The sequence below is a fragment of the Mustela nigripes genome, chromosome 6, assembly GCF_022355385.1.
Source record: "Mustela nigripes isolate SB6536 chromosome 6, MUSNIG.SB6536, whole genome shotgun sequence".
In the NCBI taxonomy this organism is placed as follows: Eukaryota; Metazoa; Chordata; class Mammalia; order Carnivora; family Mustelidae; genus Mustela; species Mustela nigripes.
In genome coordinates, this window is record NC_081562.1 from 4,152,627 (window position 1) to 4,169,027 (window position 16,401).

At 57.0% G+C, this 16,401-nt stretch overlaps 1 protein-coding gene across 4 annotated transcripts in view; it reads left to right on the top strand.

Moving 5' to 3' along the window:
* Nucleotides 1-10,701, top strand: part of KIAA0930 (KIAA0930 ortholog) — a 35,158-nt gene extending 24,457 nt beyond the window's left edge. For all 4 annotated transcript variants that reach the window (XM_059401800.1, XM_059401802.1, XM_059401801.1 and 1 more), the window contains exons 5-10: nt 157-258; nt 1,115-1,255; nt 1,792-1,986; nt 4,689-4,851; nt 6,037-6,195; nt 6,456-10,701. In XM_059401800.1, the coding sequence (XP_059257783.1) occupies nt 157-258; nt 1,115-1,255; nt 1,792-1,986; nt 4,689-4,851; nt 6,037-6,195; nt 6,456-6,496 (801 nt within the window). In that variant the 3' untranslated portion in view covers nt 6,497-10,701. The remainder of the gene's footprint in view (nt 1-156; nt 259-1,114; nt 1,256-1,791; nt 1,987-4,688; nt 4,852-6,036; nt 6,196-6,455) is intronic.
* Nucleotides 10,702-16,401: the final 5,700 nt, after the last annotated feature.

Here is a 16,401-nt window from a genome sequence, read left to right on the forward strand (position 1 = left end):
GACCAAAACTCCGTCCATCAGGCTTCTTGCAAAGCGGTTCCCTCTGGCTTTGACCTGGGTCTGAGCCATGTGACCACAGGGACTTGTCCCTTGAGTGGCTGTGGACCTGGGTACAAGGCAAGGCCTCATCAGTCCTTTAAAACCTCTCCCTTTCAGCAAGTGTTCGCGTCCCCCAGTAAACACCCCATGGACAGCAAGGGGGAGGAATCCAAGATCAGCTACCCCAACATCTTCTTCATGATCGACAGCTTCGAGGAGGTGAGCTCCTCGTGCCCAGCCACGTGTCCCCAAGGGCCCTGCTTAGGGCTTCGAGAAGCCGGCCTCCCTCCCGCCTCACCGCCCTGCAGCCCGGCAAAGGCGGTGGGCAGCGGGGGCATCCTGACTCCTACCCCCTTGGCTCCCGCTGTTCCTGACGCTGGACTGGAGCCGGTGGGATTCACCTCCCTCGGAGCCTGTTTTCTCATCTGTAAAATAAGTGTCGTGATCATGTGTCCATTGGGGTCGAAGATCACACGAGCTCGTGAATGGGAGAACGCGTCATAAACACCCATAAAAAGGGCTGCCCGGGCAGGAGGCGTCATTAGGGTGGCGAGGAAACTCCAAACTGGTGCCTCCACGCTGCGGGATGCTAGGGTGTCAGAGGGGGTGGGGCTGTGGAAGCTTCTGGGCCAAGCTTCTGTGCTCAGGCTGGGAAAACTAGGTCTCATGGCAGAAAGTGACTCACCTGGTGCCCTGCCCCTGCCCAGCTCCTGCTCTGCTGCTCTCTGCCGCCACCAAGGTCCCCATAGTGGTGCCTGTACTCCCCTAGGGGCGGTCAGGACCCCAGGGAAGACTCAGGAAGAAGGGAGCCCGTGTTTCAGGGTCTCTCCTCGATGGGCTGCTGCCTTGAAGCCCCTCCGGCTCGGAGGACTAAGTGCCGTCCCCAGGCTGGCACGGCCTGTATGTGGCAGAGCCAAGATTTGAACCGGAGTCCGTGTGACCTTGAAGTTGGGTCCGTGCCCCAGGCCCTGGAGCCGTGATGCCGGCGGGTGGGCGGGCGGGCCACAGGAGGTGGAGCCAGGAGCCAGGCCGCGGGCTCCGTGGGGGCAGCTGTCTTCCTTGTGCCCCGTCCCAGGTGTTCAGCGACATGACCGTGGGGGAGGGAGAGATGGTCTGCGTGGAGCTGGTGGCCAGTGACAAAACCAACCTGTTCCAAGGGGTCATCTTTCAGGGCTCCATCCGCTACGAAGCCCTCAAGAAGGTGTATGACAACCGAGTAAGTGTGAGGACCCCCCCACCCCTGGGCCTCTGTCTTTGCCCAGCTCCTCAGAGCCCCTACGGCCCCCCAAGTTCCTCGTAGGTGGCTCAGGGCCTGCATTCTGGTGCGTCGCTCCTCAGTCTGGGCACACTGGGTCAGAGGGACAGCGGCCCCACCCTGTGTGCAAACACTCCCAAAACAGAACCTGGCTGGTGGGGCAGGGGTGGAATGCAGGTGGACGGGCCTCTCTCCTGCAGCTGGTCCCCCCAGGGAAGGCGTGGGGGTGGTCTCGGGCTCCCCCGGGGTTGGCTATGTGCCCAGCCTGGCGCTTCGCCTGCTGCGAGGCGTGGGTCGTCGGGCGGTGGGAGGAGCATCTGCCTGACCCCCAAGCATTCTTGCACGACCCTGCCTGCTGGGGGGTCCCCGGCCCCCAGAGGAAAGCGGGTAGCCCTCAGGGGCTGCTCTTTGGGGGATGGTCATCCTCATGACTCCGTGTCCCCAGGAAGAAGCCACCCCTATGGGCGCTGACTCGGGCCATCTCCCCATGTCTGCAGGTGAGCGTGGCTGCCCGGATGGCACAGAAGATGTCGTTCGGCTTCTACAAGTACAACAACATGGAGTTCGTGCGCATGAAGGGGCCACAGGGCAAGGGCCACGCGGAGATGGCCGTCAGCCGCGTGTCTACTGGGGACACGTCCCCCTGCGGGACTGAAGAGGATTCCAGCCCGGCCTCACCCATGCACGAGCGGGTAAGGGCTGCACAGCTCGGGGAGGGGCCTTCCGTGCCTCGGATCCGCTTCCCAACGCCTCCCTGGTCTTTAAAGTCCCCCGGTGAGTAGGTGTCATTGTCCCACCCTCTGGGGAGCAGGCCGAGATGCAGAGAGGGCAGTGGCTTGCCCAAGGTCACCCAGCAGGTCAGGGCGTGGTCTCTGCTTCCCTGAGCTGCTGCAGCTGGGCCCAGCCGAAGGGACCCCCGGCTGCTCCCGGCCCCTGCCTCACTGGGCCCTGCTGGCCGAGCGTGCGCCCACGACGGGCCTGCCCCGGGGAGTGCCCTGGGATGCTTATGGGCCGGCCTCCCCTCCTGCCCCGTGAGGCTCGGCGGCAAGAGAGCACAGGGTCCGGAGCCGCCCAGCTCTTCCCTCTGCCCAGCCCCCTGTTCACAAGGTGTCGTGCACCTTCAAGTGCTGGGGGTCCCCGCAGCAGCTCCGTGGGTAGACATGGAAACTCGGGCTTGCCGGATGGACTGGTGCCACTGTAGGTCCCATGGCTCTGGTGTGATAGCACCGAGCCCTTGAGCCCGACTCTTTCTAGGACACCGTCCTTCCCCGGGGGTGGGAAGCCGAGGTCAGGGGCAGCTTTGTTCCCCGGGGCCCCAGTGAGGTCAGGGCTAGGGCAGGAGAAAGTCTTGAGCCCCCAGCTGCTCTAGCCTGCTCGGAGCCGCAGGTCTCCGAAGGGACAGGTAGGTGGGGGGTGGTGGTCCGGGGAGCAGCCTTGGCCAGCCCGTCTGCAGGAAGGGACTTTGGGGTGAGACTGTGTGGGCTGGAGTCTGGGCGCTGCCGCTCCAGTGACCTGGGGCAGGTCTCGGCCTGTTTTCTCACCCAGAAACGGGGAGCACTGGTGTTGGGAGGCTCGGGGAGCTGTAACACAGCGGCTGACACGGGTGGGACCCTGGGGTGCTTCCCTAGCCACTGGCTCCCCTTGGCTGTTGACCCGCTGGGGGAAGTGACGGAGGGCGTGAAGCGTGCCGCCCTGCTGACGTGCCCGGGACGAGCAAGCGTGTGTTTGCTAGACTTTTTGTTCTGTAAAACTGTTAGCCGTGCCCGTCTCCCGGTCCCACAGCACATTTCTTCCTCTTCTTTATGTCCTTTCTTGTTTGTTTTCTTCTGCAATGACTGTGATCGGAAAGCCGAATAAAAACAACCCGGGCTAGTTTTTGCAGACGTGGGTGAGGGTTCCGGGCGGGGGACCTCCCTCATCTTGTGAGTGGAGGTTGTGGATACATTTCTGAGCTGATTTGGGAGAAATGGAGTCTGATTCTACTCCATGGTCCTGAGTTGCCCACCGAGGCCCTGCAGAAACCCTGCGGCCTGAGCTCCAGCGGGGCTGGTTTGGCCGGGTGCCACCTCCGGCCATGCGTTTGCTGAGCGACCACAGATACGGCACCACAGCTGCTGAGCCTGGCTCTTCCCACACACCGAATGGAAGTGGGACTCGCTCCCTCCCAGGGTGGCCGTTGGGGGTGAAGGCCAAGGTGCCTGGCTCAGGGGAACAAGGAGGCCCAGGGTCAAGGGAGGGAAACTGCCAGGGTCACGCAGCTGCGAGTGGCAGGGCCTGACCTCCTGGGGGCTGCTCAGGCCGCCGCCACCTCTGTGCTTACTGTCCCGTGTCCCCCGTTTCCAGAGGGCCCTTTGTAACCAGCGCACGACAAATGCAGATTCTGTGTGTATTGTGGTTTCTGGTGTTTTGTTTTTTTTCTATCTTTGGAAAACCTTCCCTGGCTTATGGGAGGACCGTCTGGAGCCCAGCGGCCGCCGGGACTTTGGTGGATGTCGGAAGCCGTGACGAGGAGGCTGATGGGACTTCCTGAAGTCTCAGTCCCAGCTCACCTTGTTCCTCAGATTCTTGTTTGCATGGGGAGGAGGGAGGAGATGGGCCAAGTTCCCTCTGCCTGGAACGCCCTTCCCCCCCTTCTTCACCTGGCGAACTCCTACTCGTCCTTCAAGACCCATCTCGAGCAGCGTCTCCTCCAGGAAGCCTTTCCTGATTTCCCAGGCTGTGGACCCCTTTTGCTCGGTGCTCCCCTGTATCCTGTGCTTCCCTTTCTCTGTCTAAGCAAGCAGCCTTCAGTTTGTGGCTGTCACTTTCCGAGTCTATCACCCCTCACCAGACTGTGAGCTCCTTGAGGGCAGGGAGCAGTGTTGTGTGCCTGTCTGTCTCCTGTGCTGCCCCTGCCTGACCCTGCGTGGCTGTGCAGAACGTTTGCTCAACAGTGTGGTTACAAGCCCAGGGGATGGAAGCCTGGGCCACTCTGCCTTTGCCCTCCACGAGAGGGCGCTGGGGCGGAGAGGGATGGGGTGGGGGCATCTTAGCCAAGGGGAAGGAATTGGGGTGAAGAGTATGGCCTTAGGAGGCAGAAGACCTGGGCTGAATCCTGGTTTTGCCCCTGTCCTGTTGGGTGACCTTGGGCAGGTCAAGGCCGCTGTCCCACCTTCATTTCCTCGCTGGTTGCACGGGCTTCCTACCAATTCCCGTCTGGTGGATCAGTGGGAGGCTTCTGTGGGAGGGCTTGAGCGGCATCAGCAGCTGGTCTGGCTTCGGGCCGGCCGGTGTTGGGGGCCCGCGGAGGGCAGCTGGCTCGTGCTCAGCCCAGGAGGCCGGCCCGCCGGCAGGTGGTGTCAGGGGCCCCAGCGGTGGTCGGGCTGCGCCAGTGACTATGGCTCTTTGTCTCCAGGTGACCTCCTTCAGCACGCCCCCCACCCCAGAGCGGAACAACCGGCCCGCTTTCTTCTCCCCGTCCCTCAAGAGGAAGGTGCCCCGGAACCGGATCGCGGAGATGAAGAAGTCGCACTCGGCCAACGACAGTGAGGAGCTTTTCCGCGAGGACAACGGCGGGGGTGAGCGCCTTGCTCATGACCAAGGGCCTGCTGCGGCCCTCCCGGACCCTCTGGGTTCACCTGTGTGTTCACATCTTGGGGGCTGGTGGGTGCCAGGGGCCCCTCAGGGCTGGGGATGGAGCTGCAGACGGACAGACAGAAATCCCTGCCTCAAGGAGCTCCCAGTCTGGGGTCAGAATAGGGGGCAAGGACAGGAGACTTGAGACTTTCCCTGATGTTGATGGACTGCTCCACACAGAGGGCTCTAGAAGCCGGTGCCCAGTGAGGTGAGCTCTCGGGCCCATGCCTGCCTTCGTGCCTTGTCAGCCTCCTGCTCTGGGTCCTCCTCAGGGCCCTCCCTCCCTCCAGGACGTGCCTCGGGGCACCCCTGAGGCTCTCCTCCGGGCTCCCCCACCCTCTGGTGGCCTCCAGAACGTCTCTGCCTGAAGTCCGTGGGGGTCCCTGCAACCCATGAGCCAGAGAGAGTGGGGGTCACCCTCATCTAAGCAGCAGGAAGCCACCAAGAGGGTTTAGGCAGGGTAGTGACAGGATCAGATTAGCTACTGAAATACTGCTCAGCCGTCCCTGTGGAGAAGGACTGTAGGGGGGCAGGCTGCCCCCAGAGACAAGGCGTGGCACCCCACATGTGTGCTGGGGGCTGAGGGGGTGGCCGACAGCACAGGGGGGCCCTGGCCAGAGCTGGGGCTGTGACCTTGAACGGAAGAGACATTGGTCCTTATTTGGAGCACTGGGGCCCAGAGACAGACGCCCTGGCCTTGACCTGCTCTAGTGTGCACTTGGGCAAGTGCCGTCCCCACCTCGGCTCCTTTCCCAATGAGTAGGGAAGGGCTGATGACCACCCAGCCTGCCTCCCTGGGTGACCCAGCGGATGGCTCCTCCCAGCCCTGCCCTGGGCACTGCAGACTGGTGGGACCGTGTTGCAGTGACAGACGGGGTCACAGGGAAGCAGAGAAATGACACAGGCGACAAGCCAGAACCCACACGAGAGCCTCTTCAGGGCAGGGGAGGGGAGGGAAGGGCTGGATAGGGATGGGGGAGTCGGGGTCCCAGGCCAGGGCTGCAGCTCTGGGGCGGGTGTGGGCTGTGGAGGGGCTGGTGGCAGAGGTGGCTGGTGGGAGGTGCTCTCCTGGTCCTGCGGAGGGGGGGGCCTGCGGCCTGGCCCTGACACGGCCCTCCCCCCACCAGCTGATCTGCATAATGCCACCAACCTCCGGTCTCGGTCCCTGTCCGGCACGGGGCGGTCCCTGGTTGGGTCCTGGCTGAAGCTGAACAGAGCGGATGGCAATTTCCTTCTCTATGCACATCTGACCTACGTCACGTTGCCACTGCATCGGATTTTAACAGGTAGCGTGGGCTGCAGCAGAAAGCCATCGCTCTCTGGGGCGGGGGGTGGGGGGGTGTCGGTAACCCTGACCCCGTTTCAAGTCTGGGACCCGCCAGTGCGTGTCTGCGTCGGGTCCCTCCCGTCCCCCCTTGAATGGCTGCAGAGCCCTGGGGCTGGGGCGGTGTGACTGGCTTGGGGGGAGGTGAGGCGGAGCTCTGGGGGCCTCACTGACGGGGACCCACACTTCCTTGTCTTGGCCGCCCGCCTCCCGCCATCATAGACATCCTGGAAGTTCGGCAGAAGCCCATCCTGATGACCTAGCCGTGTGCAGAGCCTGCGCAGAGCCCCCCAGCCCTGCCCGGCCCTGGGGGTGCTGCCAAGTGCCTACCTGTCCACCGCCACCGGGGTCTTCTGTGACAGCCCAGCGCCAGAGCCGGAGCCAAGCGGGGCCGCTCGCCTCCTGGGGCCAGGGCCGACTCCACGAACACCAGCCCAAACTGAAGTGCCTCTTTCTCCCCTGCCGGCTCGGCTCCTGCACCACCCCCGTGCCCGCCCGCCCGCCCGCGCCCCTCCATCCCCCGGCCCATCTCTGCAGCACCCTCTGCACCCCGAGAGGCCCAGAGATGCCAAGAGGCTGTGAGAGAGCAGAGGAGCGGCCGGCGGCCGGAGCGTGTCCGGACCGACCGCCCCGACGTCTGCGCGCAGACCGCTGGTGGACAGGCCCCCGAGTGTCCGCGCCTCCCCGAGAACTGGCTCACGGTTCCGTCCTGCTGTACCCATGAACTTCCGCGCCCGAGTTAGGCCCGACTTGCCCGCCCTCCCTTGTTTACCGCTTGGTTACACAGGGGCGGCCTCGGGGAGCCGGGGCACGCAGCTGTCGGAGGGTTTTGCCCTGGGCTGGGAATACCTCACCCCACGCCCGGTTCCAGAAAGGCCCCAATCCTGCCAGAATGGCCTTTGCTTCCAGCCAAAGAGCACCACCAACATACACACCTCCGCCTTGGAGACATCCTGCGCTGCGCCTCGGCTGGCGTGACCCACAGAATCGGGACTCTGAGAGCAGGTGGGACAGCCTGGTAGTCAGCCAGGAGAGGAGGGTTGGGGGCGGGGGTTGGCCTCCTCCCAGAAGGTTCTAGGTAGAACCTCCATCCTCGGGGACCCGGGGAGGGGATATGCTGTTTTCCTGGAGCTTGCTTTGGCAGAGTGCGCTGGTCCCGTTTCTCAGACCGGCTCACTGAGGCAAAGAGGACTTGACCTCCAGGCGGCTGGCCCAGTGGGTTTGCGCGAGCGGCCTTGTTGGGGCCGGAGGGATTCCCACCTGTGATGGATGACACGCTGTGCTCTTCTCAACACCACGAGCCCTCTCGAGCGGAAGCGTTCCCCTGCCCCACTGGGAATAAACTGTCAGCTGGGTCTCTGTTGCGATGTTGTTTTGTTTGGAGTCCCCAGGAGTATCGGAGGGTTTGCTGTGTGCACGGAGACCCTCTCTGCGGGGAGGAGGGGAGGGCTCCTCCTCCCACTGCTCTATTCTGCGCGCTCTGAGGGTTTGCGCTGGGCTCTGGGAACAGGGGCTACCTTGGGGCTTTCTCTGGATTTTATACGCTGTTATTAAAGCCAGCTGTTGCATTTCATTCTGCCTCAGTTGGCTCACCTGTAAAATGGGGCTGATACCACCTACCTCATGAAGCGTCCAGGGTTCTGGTGCATGACTGGGTCAGGCAGCCTCTTGCAGAGCTTGGGTCCGGACAGACTCTCGGACTCTCAGATGCTTCCCCCAGCCGTCCTCTGTGTGGTGGGGCTGGGCTGGAACATTCTCGTCTTCTGTGGCAGTGCCCAGCCCCCGCTTAGCCGAATCCCAGCTGTCTGCACAATTTTACGTTCCAGAGCGGTGTTTCAGGACAGCACAGAGTCGGGCCTCTCCGCCACGTGCTGGGGCAGAGCCTCTGATCCCTGAGCACGGCCCCAAGTTCCAGAAGTGTTCTCCAGGAGAGCCAAATGCTGCCGCCACGTTTGTGTCCAGGGAGGCTAAGATACAGCTTCAGGAATTCTCTCTCCCTGGTCGTCCGGGGTCTGAAGACTCTGGAACTCAGGTGTTGGGGGAAATACAGCCCCGGTGTATCTTCCACGGAAGGATGAGGTAGTCAAACAGACGCAGGAAGATGGCGGCCCTCCCTCTGCTCTCAGGGTCCCCCCACTGGAACCAAACCCTGCTGGCGGAGCCATGGACACGTCCGATGCCCCCTCTGTAAAGTGACAGATGCACATCACAGGTCACCTGAGGGCCATTTGCAGTAATGCGCACAAGGGCTTTGCTGGTCATAGAGATGGGCGCCACAGTGGCGTTTCAGAGATGACCCCTCGTTTGTAATGTGCCAGCGGCGTACACGCGGCTTGGCTGTTTCCACTCCCACACCGGGGCATCGCTTACACACACGGGCTCGGTCGTCATCCCCAGCCTCAGGCCCGGCCAATGGCCCACCCAGGCGTCCGCGACCGCTGCCCTGCGACAGACGGGAGCATGTGGGCGGCAGCGTCCGCACTCTGCCCTTTCCCTCTTCCGGAGGTTACGTTTGAAACTGAATTTTAATCACGCTTTTTTGAGAGGCACTTGGTCACTAGGCAGTAAGCTGTCACCCTGAGGTTCTTTTCAAAGTGACAAAGGACATCAGTGACAGAGTAAGAGATGACAAGTGATGGGGCCAAGCCCATACCCCCAGTGTCCTGGCATGTCCGGCTGTCACTTCTTGTAAGGCCATCTTTCATGTTTCTGGAAACACGCCTGCCTCTTGTGTAACGCGGGGATGACCAAAGCACGCGCACATTTCTTCAGTGGGAACTGGAATCAAAGTGTGGTTTTTCTGTGAAGGCACCGCGATGTCACTTTTTAGGACACGAATAAGAGAGCAAGCTCTCCTTTCATAAGAAATGTCACGGTCCTGGCATCTGATGGGCGGCCTGTGGCCTCTCGTCCACCTTCCAGCGCCCGCAGGCCGAGGGGGCATTCGGCCTCGCACGCTGATGTCTTCCAGGAGCTTCCAGTTGCTGGTAGAAATAGCTGAGGCTCAGCATCTCAGAAAAATCTTATTTAAAATGTAAGCGACAGGGAAGTCCTCCACAGAGAACAAAATCTTCCAGAGCCTGGTCGCCGTGTGGATGGCTAGATTTTCCGACGAGTCCCGGTCCTGGGAATGTGGACTCTTCAGGGACGGCGCGCACGTGAGCTGGTCAGGTTCCTGTCCTCCGCGGAGCCCTGGCCGCTCGCGACGCGACACCAGCCCGGTGGCACTGCTCTTCCAAGGATCCAACTAGGAGACCGGGAGCCGCTGCTGCTGTTGGAAGCACAGACCATCTAGACAGCAGAATCGAAAAGTGAAATAAAAACTTGCTTTTTCCTCATCAGAAGACATTCCCGAAGGCAGGCCCCGTGCGGTTGGCAAATTCTAGTGACTTGGCTTGAAGAACACATCGGATGCTGTCCCAACAGGGAGGCTTGAAGTCGTTGGCCGAGAACCTTCAAAGATGTCACGTGTGCAAAAGCTGCCAGCGTTGCCGGGAGCCTCAAGAGGTCTCTGGCAAGTGACTGCTAGAACCGGGTTTCCTATCTGGTCTCGAACATCGAGCGGCTGTTGGCGTGATGGTGATTCTTCTCACCTTTGGATCAGAAAGCAGGTTTCTCTTAAAACACATCAGGCTCCGGGAGGGCAGCAAGCCCGTGCCGGCTGCCACCAGGCCCCCTGAGCAGGAGCGGAAGTGGGAGGCCCTCCAGGGTCCCATGGCCAGGGTGCCACATGGCCTCTGGGGGGTTTGAGCCCTCAGGCGGTTTGGGGGGTGGTACACGCAAGGCCGCTCCCCTCTGCTCCTTTCCACTGGCTGATGTGGTGTGGACGTGGTCCTCGGTGGGAGGAGAAATCCTCCGACCCTTTCTGAGCCTGTCTCGAATGGTCTGGAGAACCAGGACACCCGCCCGCAGAAGCCAAGTCACCTGGACACCAAGCGGCCCGGCCGGCCGTGGGTTCAGACCCCCACAGTGGGGAGAGTTTGTGTTTACAGTTTTTCTACCATCCCCAAAACAAGAAGGCACCTTGATTTTTCGCAGACCGGAGCTCAGGAGACCAGAGGTCACGGCCGAGCGGCTGGGGGCATTCCGTTTTTCTCGAAGGCCGGGCGGGTTAGGTGTTCACAGCGTGCACTCACGGTTCCCAAGTAAACTCTCTCCCTGTGAGAAGAATCAAAACCTGCAAAGAAAACCTGGGGCAATTTCTCACAACTTTGAGGCTTAACTAAAATGATTTCTACAAAATATATTTTGGCAAAAGCACCAGAATGGTGTAATCAAACATGTTAGGATCTCGTGGTCTGGGGTATTTCCATGAACAAGCAGCTTCCCGGTTCACCATCTTCCGCGTACAGAAACCATCTCTGGGCAGCATTTGGTTGGCTGTGAGCTGTTAAGTTTTTGCATTTCTGTTCAAAGTTGATTTGCATGTTGGATATTAAATTTGTTTTTCCTCAGTGTTTTCCTCCAATGAATCTGTACTTGGTTGTTTTTTCTTTCTTTAACGGGTATTTCAGATCAAATACAGACGTTACGGCAACGCATAAACTTAGTGACTGAACCTTAATTTGCCCCCAAAGATTTCTTCTTCGAGCGTTTTTGGAGCTTTCACAGGAGTTCCTTTCTAGAAATGCTGGAGATGGACAGAAACCAGCCCGGGCTGTGGCTCCGGCCACGCTGGGTCAGCCACGGGGTCAGGGCGCCCGCGGACAGGGTTTGGTTCCAGGTAGTATTTGCAAAATCCAAACACAAGATACGTGTTTCAAGTTTTGCTCCCAATCCCCACAGAGCAGTAGCTTTTTCTGGAGTACCTCTTACAAAGGTCTCATGCATGGTAGAATGCCTAGGATCAGAGTCAGGAGTCCCTCCCAACAGGCTCCCTGGGCCGCGGGGAGAGTTTCCGGGGGGGGGGGGGGCGCGCTGTTGCACATTTCTGGAGCTGACTCTGCCTACCAGAGGCTGACGGAGGCTCGGCGGCAGTGGGCTCACTCGCCCCGGGAGCAGACAAACTCTTAAGTTGTGTCTCAGGTGATGGGCAGGCATCAGGCCTCCGCCACGGCGGGAAGTTACATGAGAGGAAGTGAGAGCACAGAAGGGGGGTCTGAGAGGAACATGTACACAAATCTAGAAACACAGTGCGAACCATCACATCGAGGTTGTCTCTTGCAGACATCCGTTGCATTAGAAACATCGGAACCGGGAGAATTTTCTGAGGCAGCTTCACCAAGGGCAGATTGCGAGAGCGGTCATCAAGCAGGCAGTCTGGTAGTGAAACTTTTAAAAGACAATGTCTTTGTTGCCATCCAGGTCAAACCCCCTTCTCATTAAAGAGGTAGGAGGAGGCCCCTTTAAAACAGTTGCCTGAAAACTATTTAACAGCTCTTCTTGGAGAAAGCTGCACCAGAACCTCGTCCTAGGGGCTGCCTCCTCCTCGAGGCTAATGCTGCTGTCTGAGTCCTTCTAGCCCGTCCTCGAGGAACGTCTAGGAACTACCGTCATGGCCTAGCTTTAGAAATACATGTTGGCTGGAAGAGAAAACCTTTGGGAATTTTCTATAGGGAGGAGGGGAAAATTGTAAAATAAATTAATCCATGCACTATCCTAGTTCATTGTATATATACATGCTGAACGGATAAGCCTGCTGTGCTTCGTGATTGTTAAAATGAGGGGAACAACTGGGAAACTTCTGTGCGAAGGGAGGAAGCCTGTTTTGGGGGATGACAAAACAAAAGACTTCCTTTCTTATGCTCACAGCTGACTTGGCCTCTACCTAAGCCAACAGGTTTGACAAGATTATTTCTTTTCCTATGTGTGGATTAAGGGTCTTTCATCTTGGAATCTGACTTTAATAAAACAATTAGATTGCTCAGTTTGAAAGAACCATGGCTTTTAGTGAACTTTAATATTTCGAATAAACAATTTTGTTCTGAAGATTTGAGACCATTCTGGAAGCCAGTCAAGTTTAGTCCTTTAATGGGCACATACGCACACCTTCGAGTGGCACGCTGGGCGTAGTCCGTGTGGGTCTGTGGCTCCCCCGGGCACGTGGGACTCAGGCCTGGGTTTTCCCAGCCTTACCTCCTCCCTTCCTGGGTGCAGAGGTGGAGGTGAGACATGTGCCGAGGCTGGCACAGTTGTCCCCCACTCCTGGGATGTGCCAGAAGGGCATCACAGCAGAGCAGGGACATAGCCTGTGAGGGGTGGGGCCGTTCTCAGACTTGAGCCTGTGTCAGAAGCGTCTGTTGAAACTCATTCACCCACAAATGAACATATTCCGGAATTAATGGTGATCTTTGCCCAGTTCTGTGACTATACGAACAAGGACTGAACCCTACACTTTAAAAGTGTGAATTTCCCAATAAAAAACAAAACAAAAGCCACACTGTTCTTCCCACCAAGTCTGCATTTCTGGCAAGTTCCAAGGTGTAGCCACTGCCGCTGCCAGCTCCACACTTGGAGAACCCCGTTCTCAGCAGCCCATTTGCTGAGTGCCTACAAGGGACCAGTGCGTTTTGGGGATAAGCACCCTCTCCTGTCACTTAGTTCCCACGGGACGTTACTGGTTTGGGACTGATTTCAGGAGTAAGTCTGTCTCCACAGCACCTTACTAGGACACACGTCTGTGCCACTCAGCACTTGACTCCAAAATCGTATTGCAACTGTATTATAGTTGAGTCTGCTAATGCCTTAATAGAGATTTTCTAAATCACTGAAAATTTAAAGCTCTAGAACTACAATGTGTTTTTTCCTTGATCATCTTCATCTTTATAGTTTTAAAATACCCTTAGGACGGTTCACAGATTTTTGCCTGAGACGGACCTGGACACAGATCCCAAACCCATGTGTGCACCGTAAGAAACGCACTCACCCGCCCCAGCGCCGAGCTCTGGGAAGTGCCCCATGGAGCCCGTCCGGGAGTCTGGGGAGTCTGCCCTGACGGCCAAAGGAGCACTCAGCACCTGGCGCAGTGCTCTGGTCGGGGGCGGTGATGCAGCTACCACGCCCATTCTCATTTGTAAGAGACCCTCAAGTGGCTTAGAACAGGACGCCGGCGCGGGTAGGGGCTGAGAGGAAGCACAGCCTCTGCCGCCTGGGGGTTTCCGCGCCATCCCACTCCCTCCGGCCCACGGGACTCGTATTGACACGAGGAACACAAAAGTGTCAAACACTGATTTGGTTACTTTCCATTTATTCACATTTCATGGATTATTACACTTCCTCAAAAACTAATACAAACTGAGATTACATTGTCTGACAATTCAAGTATTTTAGTTTAAGAAAACAGTTTCCTATGTAAAACAGAAAGCAAACAACTTATCTGATTGCTAAGAAGTCTTACATCTGTTACGATCGCGTCTGCGTCAAGCAGAGTCCAGGGTCCCAACCATGACTGCCTCTGGCCAAGAACGTCCCCCGGTGCTCAGTGCGGGACTGGACAGGCTCCTTGCAGTCCCTCGTCAGCACCGCGGGACTCACCACTTTCTACCACAGATTCTCACTTCCAGAATGAGAACGAACACCCAGGGGGTTTGGGAGGGAGCCATTGGGTTTGCAAATCCTTCAAAATGCACTGTGCTTGCATTCTGACTTCAGAAATCAAGGAACAGACAGCTGTTCAAAAGACATGTTTAACTTTAAAATGAAACCAAAAAGGCTTTCTCAGTGATGACTTGTTCTGCACTCAGAGAGTAAGATGGCAATTTTTTTCCCTCTACCCCAGAACAGGTAGATTCTTTTTGGCATGCAGCATATCAAAAATATGATTTAGAACTGAAATTGTAAAACTATAATCCTTTTCAAGAAAATCCATACATGGTCAGACACAACCAAAACTGCTTTTAAAAACTGGACACACACCTCCAGCCTATAATTCTAAACACGAGGACAGCACAACGCTCATTTTTTTGCTTACTGGGGAACTCTCAAAAGGACACACCAGTTAAAAAGGCCACTGGGACACTCGGTATTTGTCAAGATGCAACACAACTGATTTCAGATTAAAGGTTAAAAACCCCTCCCTTCAGGCCACATAGATGGTATAAACTTCAGTCAGCGTTAAACACTTGAAAGCCTAATTTCTAACGTTTTTGTTAAAAAATAAATCTAACTAAACCCGTGGGCTGGAATTTAGCTACTAATACAGCAAGGGAAAAAAGACCGGCCCTCTGGGGGCCAAAGGGGCCTCTTCCTCCAAGTAACATACAAATATTTAGGTTTTACAGGAAAATCCGCACACACTCAGGCTCTTTCCTATGAATACACAATTCGAGACCAGCAAGTTCCTAAAGGGGAAGCGACATGAAGGAAATACCATGTGAGGACCACACATGCGTCACACCTGTCCCTGTAATTGTCACTTTAACAGTGAGTCTTAGCAGCAACAATTTGCTGGGAATGTCAGAAGAGAAAGCCACACACACCCACTAATGCAAAAAAGATGATCAACTCCTTTTCCGGGGTGGGGGTGAAGGTGACCTAATCCTGATACCGTCGGGCCGCGTTTGGGAAACGTCTCACTGGCCATGCAGAGGCTGTCGCCAGTGCAGTGCCCTCCCTTAAAGTGCCCAAGTGGCCTCGTGGCTCCTGGGGACCACGGTTGGGCCGCACAGGACAGAAATCTGTGCCCTGCATCTCCTCAACCTCTAGCAGCTGGATAACTGCACTCAAGGCCGGGTGGGCCACGGCCGCTGGGACACCACCGACCACCACGTCCTAGAACTCACAGACCTGTTACACACACTCAGGAGTATTCTCGATTCTACAAAGGAAATGAAAAAATGACTGCCACTCCCTCCCTAGCTGTCCCAACATGAGAGCCTGACCACAGCCCCCACGCGCACGCACGCCTCGCTGCGTCTGTGCAGAGGCACACACGGGACCAGAGTCTTTCACCGGAATCCAAAAACCACATGGTCAGCGGGCAGCCGGCGGCCACACGTCAGGTGTCACACCTGAGTTAACGTACTGGATCATAAAAATGGTTCCCCTGCCCCCTTTATAAATCTCTAAAAACTATAGCTTCTTTTAAAAAGCAACTGTACTATCTACAACTATTCTACAGTTTTCTAAGAAGACATGACGTACTGAAGATCGGAACATACGAGTGTGAGCCCTCAGGCACAGCCCCTGAGCCTTGAAATGCGGTCATATGGTACCAGCATCCAATGATTAACGAGGAATGAGAGTGGACGTTTAAACATGAAAATCTGTATCTAATTCACCTGCTCAGGATCTGCCAAGAACACTAGGATCCGTTCTCGGACAGCTGTGGGGAAGGGCCATGGCGCCGCTGGCGCAGAACCGTGGCTCCTTCCGCATGGACATACTGAGTATCTGACTTGTAAAAAAGTGGAAGCTTCAGGTTTCAAATGCAGAATATACTTCTGTCTAAAGTTAAAGGCCACACTGACACGCACACTTGCAATTCCATTACCTTACTGCACGTTTCCAGGCTAACGCACACGAGCTCCGAGGATGCCGAGGGTTCAGCGTGGCCCAAACAGCTGAGACGTCTTCTTTCTTCCGTACTAAGCTTTGACTTTCATTTCTGCAACGGTTTGGTGTCCATGGCTCATACACGATAAGCTACCAAATTTGTGCTTTTAAACCTCATTTCTGGCAAATCCCCCTCTATTCTCTTTGGGGGGGGGGAGCACCTCAAGAATGAAACTACAAAACCAAAGAACAAGCTACTTGTTTCCTTTTCAAATGGAAAAGCAGTTCCTCAATCAGGTAGAGCAGCCCGCGGGGTTAAAGGGCCAAGTCTGCAAACAGAAGCTAAAACCTTTCAGGCGCAGGGGCAGCCGCCGGCCAGGTTCAGCTGCTGGAAAGCCCCGGCGACACGAGAAAGCAAAGGAAACACCTCGGTGGCGGCGGTGGCGGCGCGGTAGCAGGATTTGTTTGCAAAGAGTGCTGTTCTCCGGGGAGAATGCTGCCGGCAAGCTTCCTCCGGGACACGGGGGGCTGCCCGAAAGCCTGGCCAGCGGGAGCAGCAGACCCCAAAACCCGTGGATCAGAGCAGCCTTTGGGAAGTCTAATCGATACCCTGATTTCAGCCTATTAAGAAACCACTTGTGGTCAGTTTAATAAGTGAAAATTAAAGATCTTCCAAAAAAATGTCATTCAAACGTATTTTACACATTAGACAGTTCTTAAGAAGGGAGGATACAGG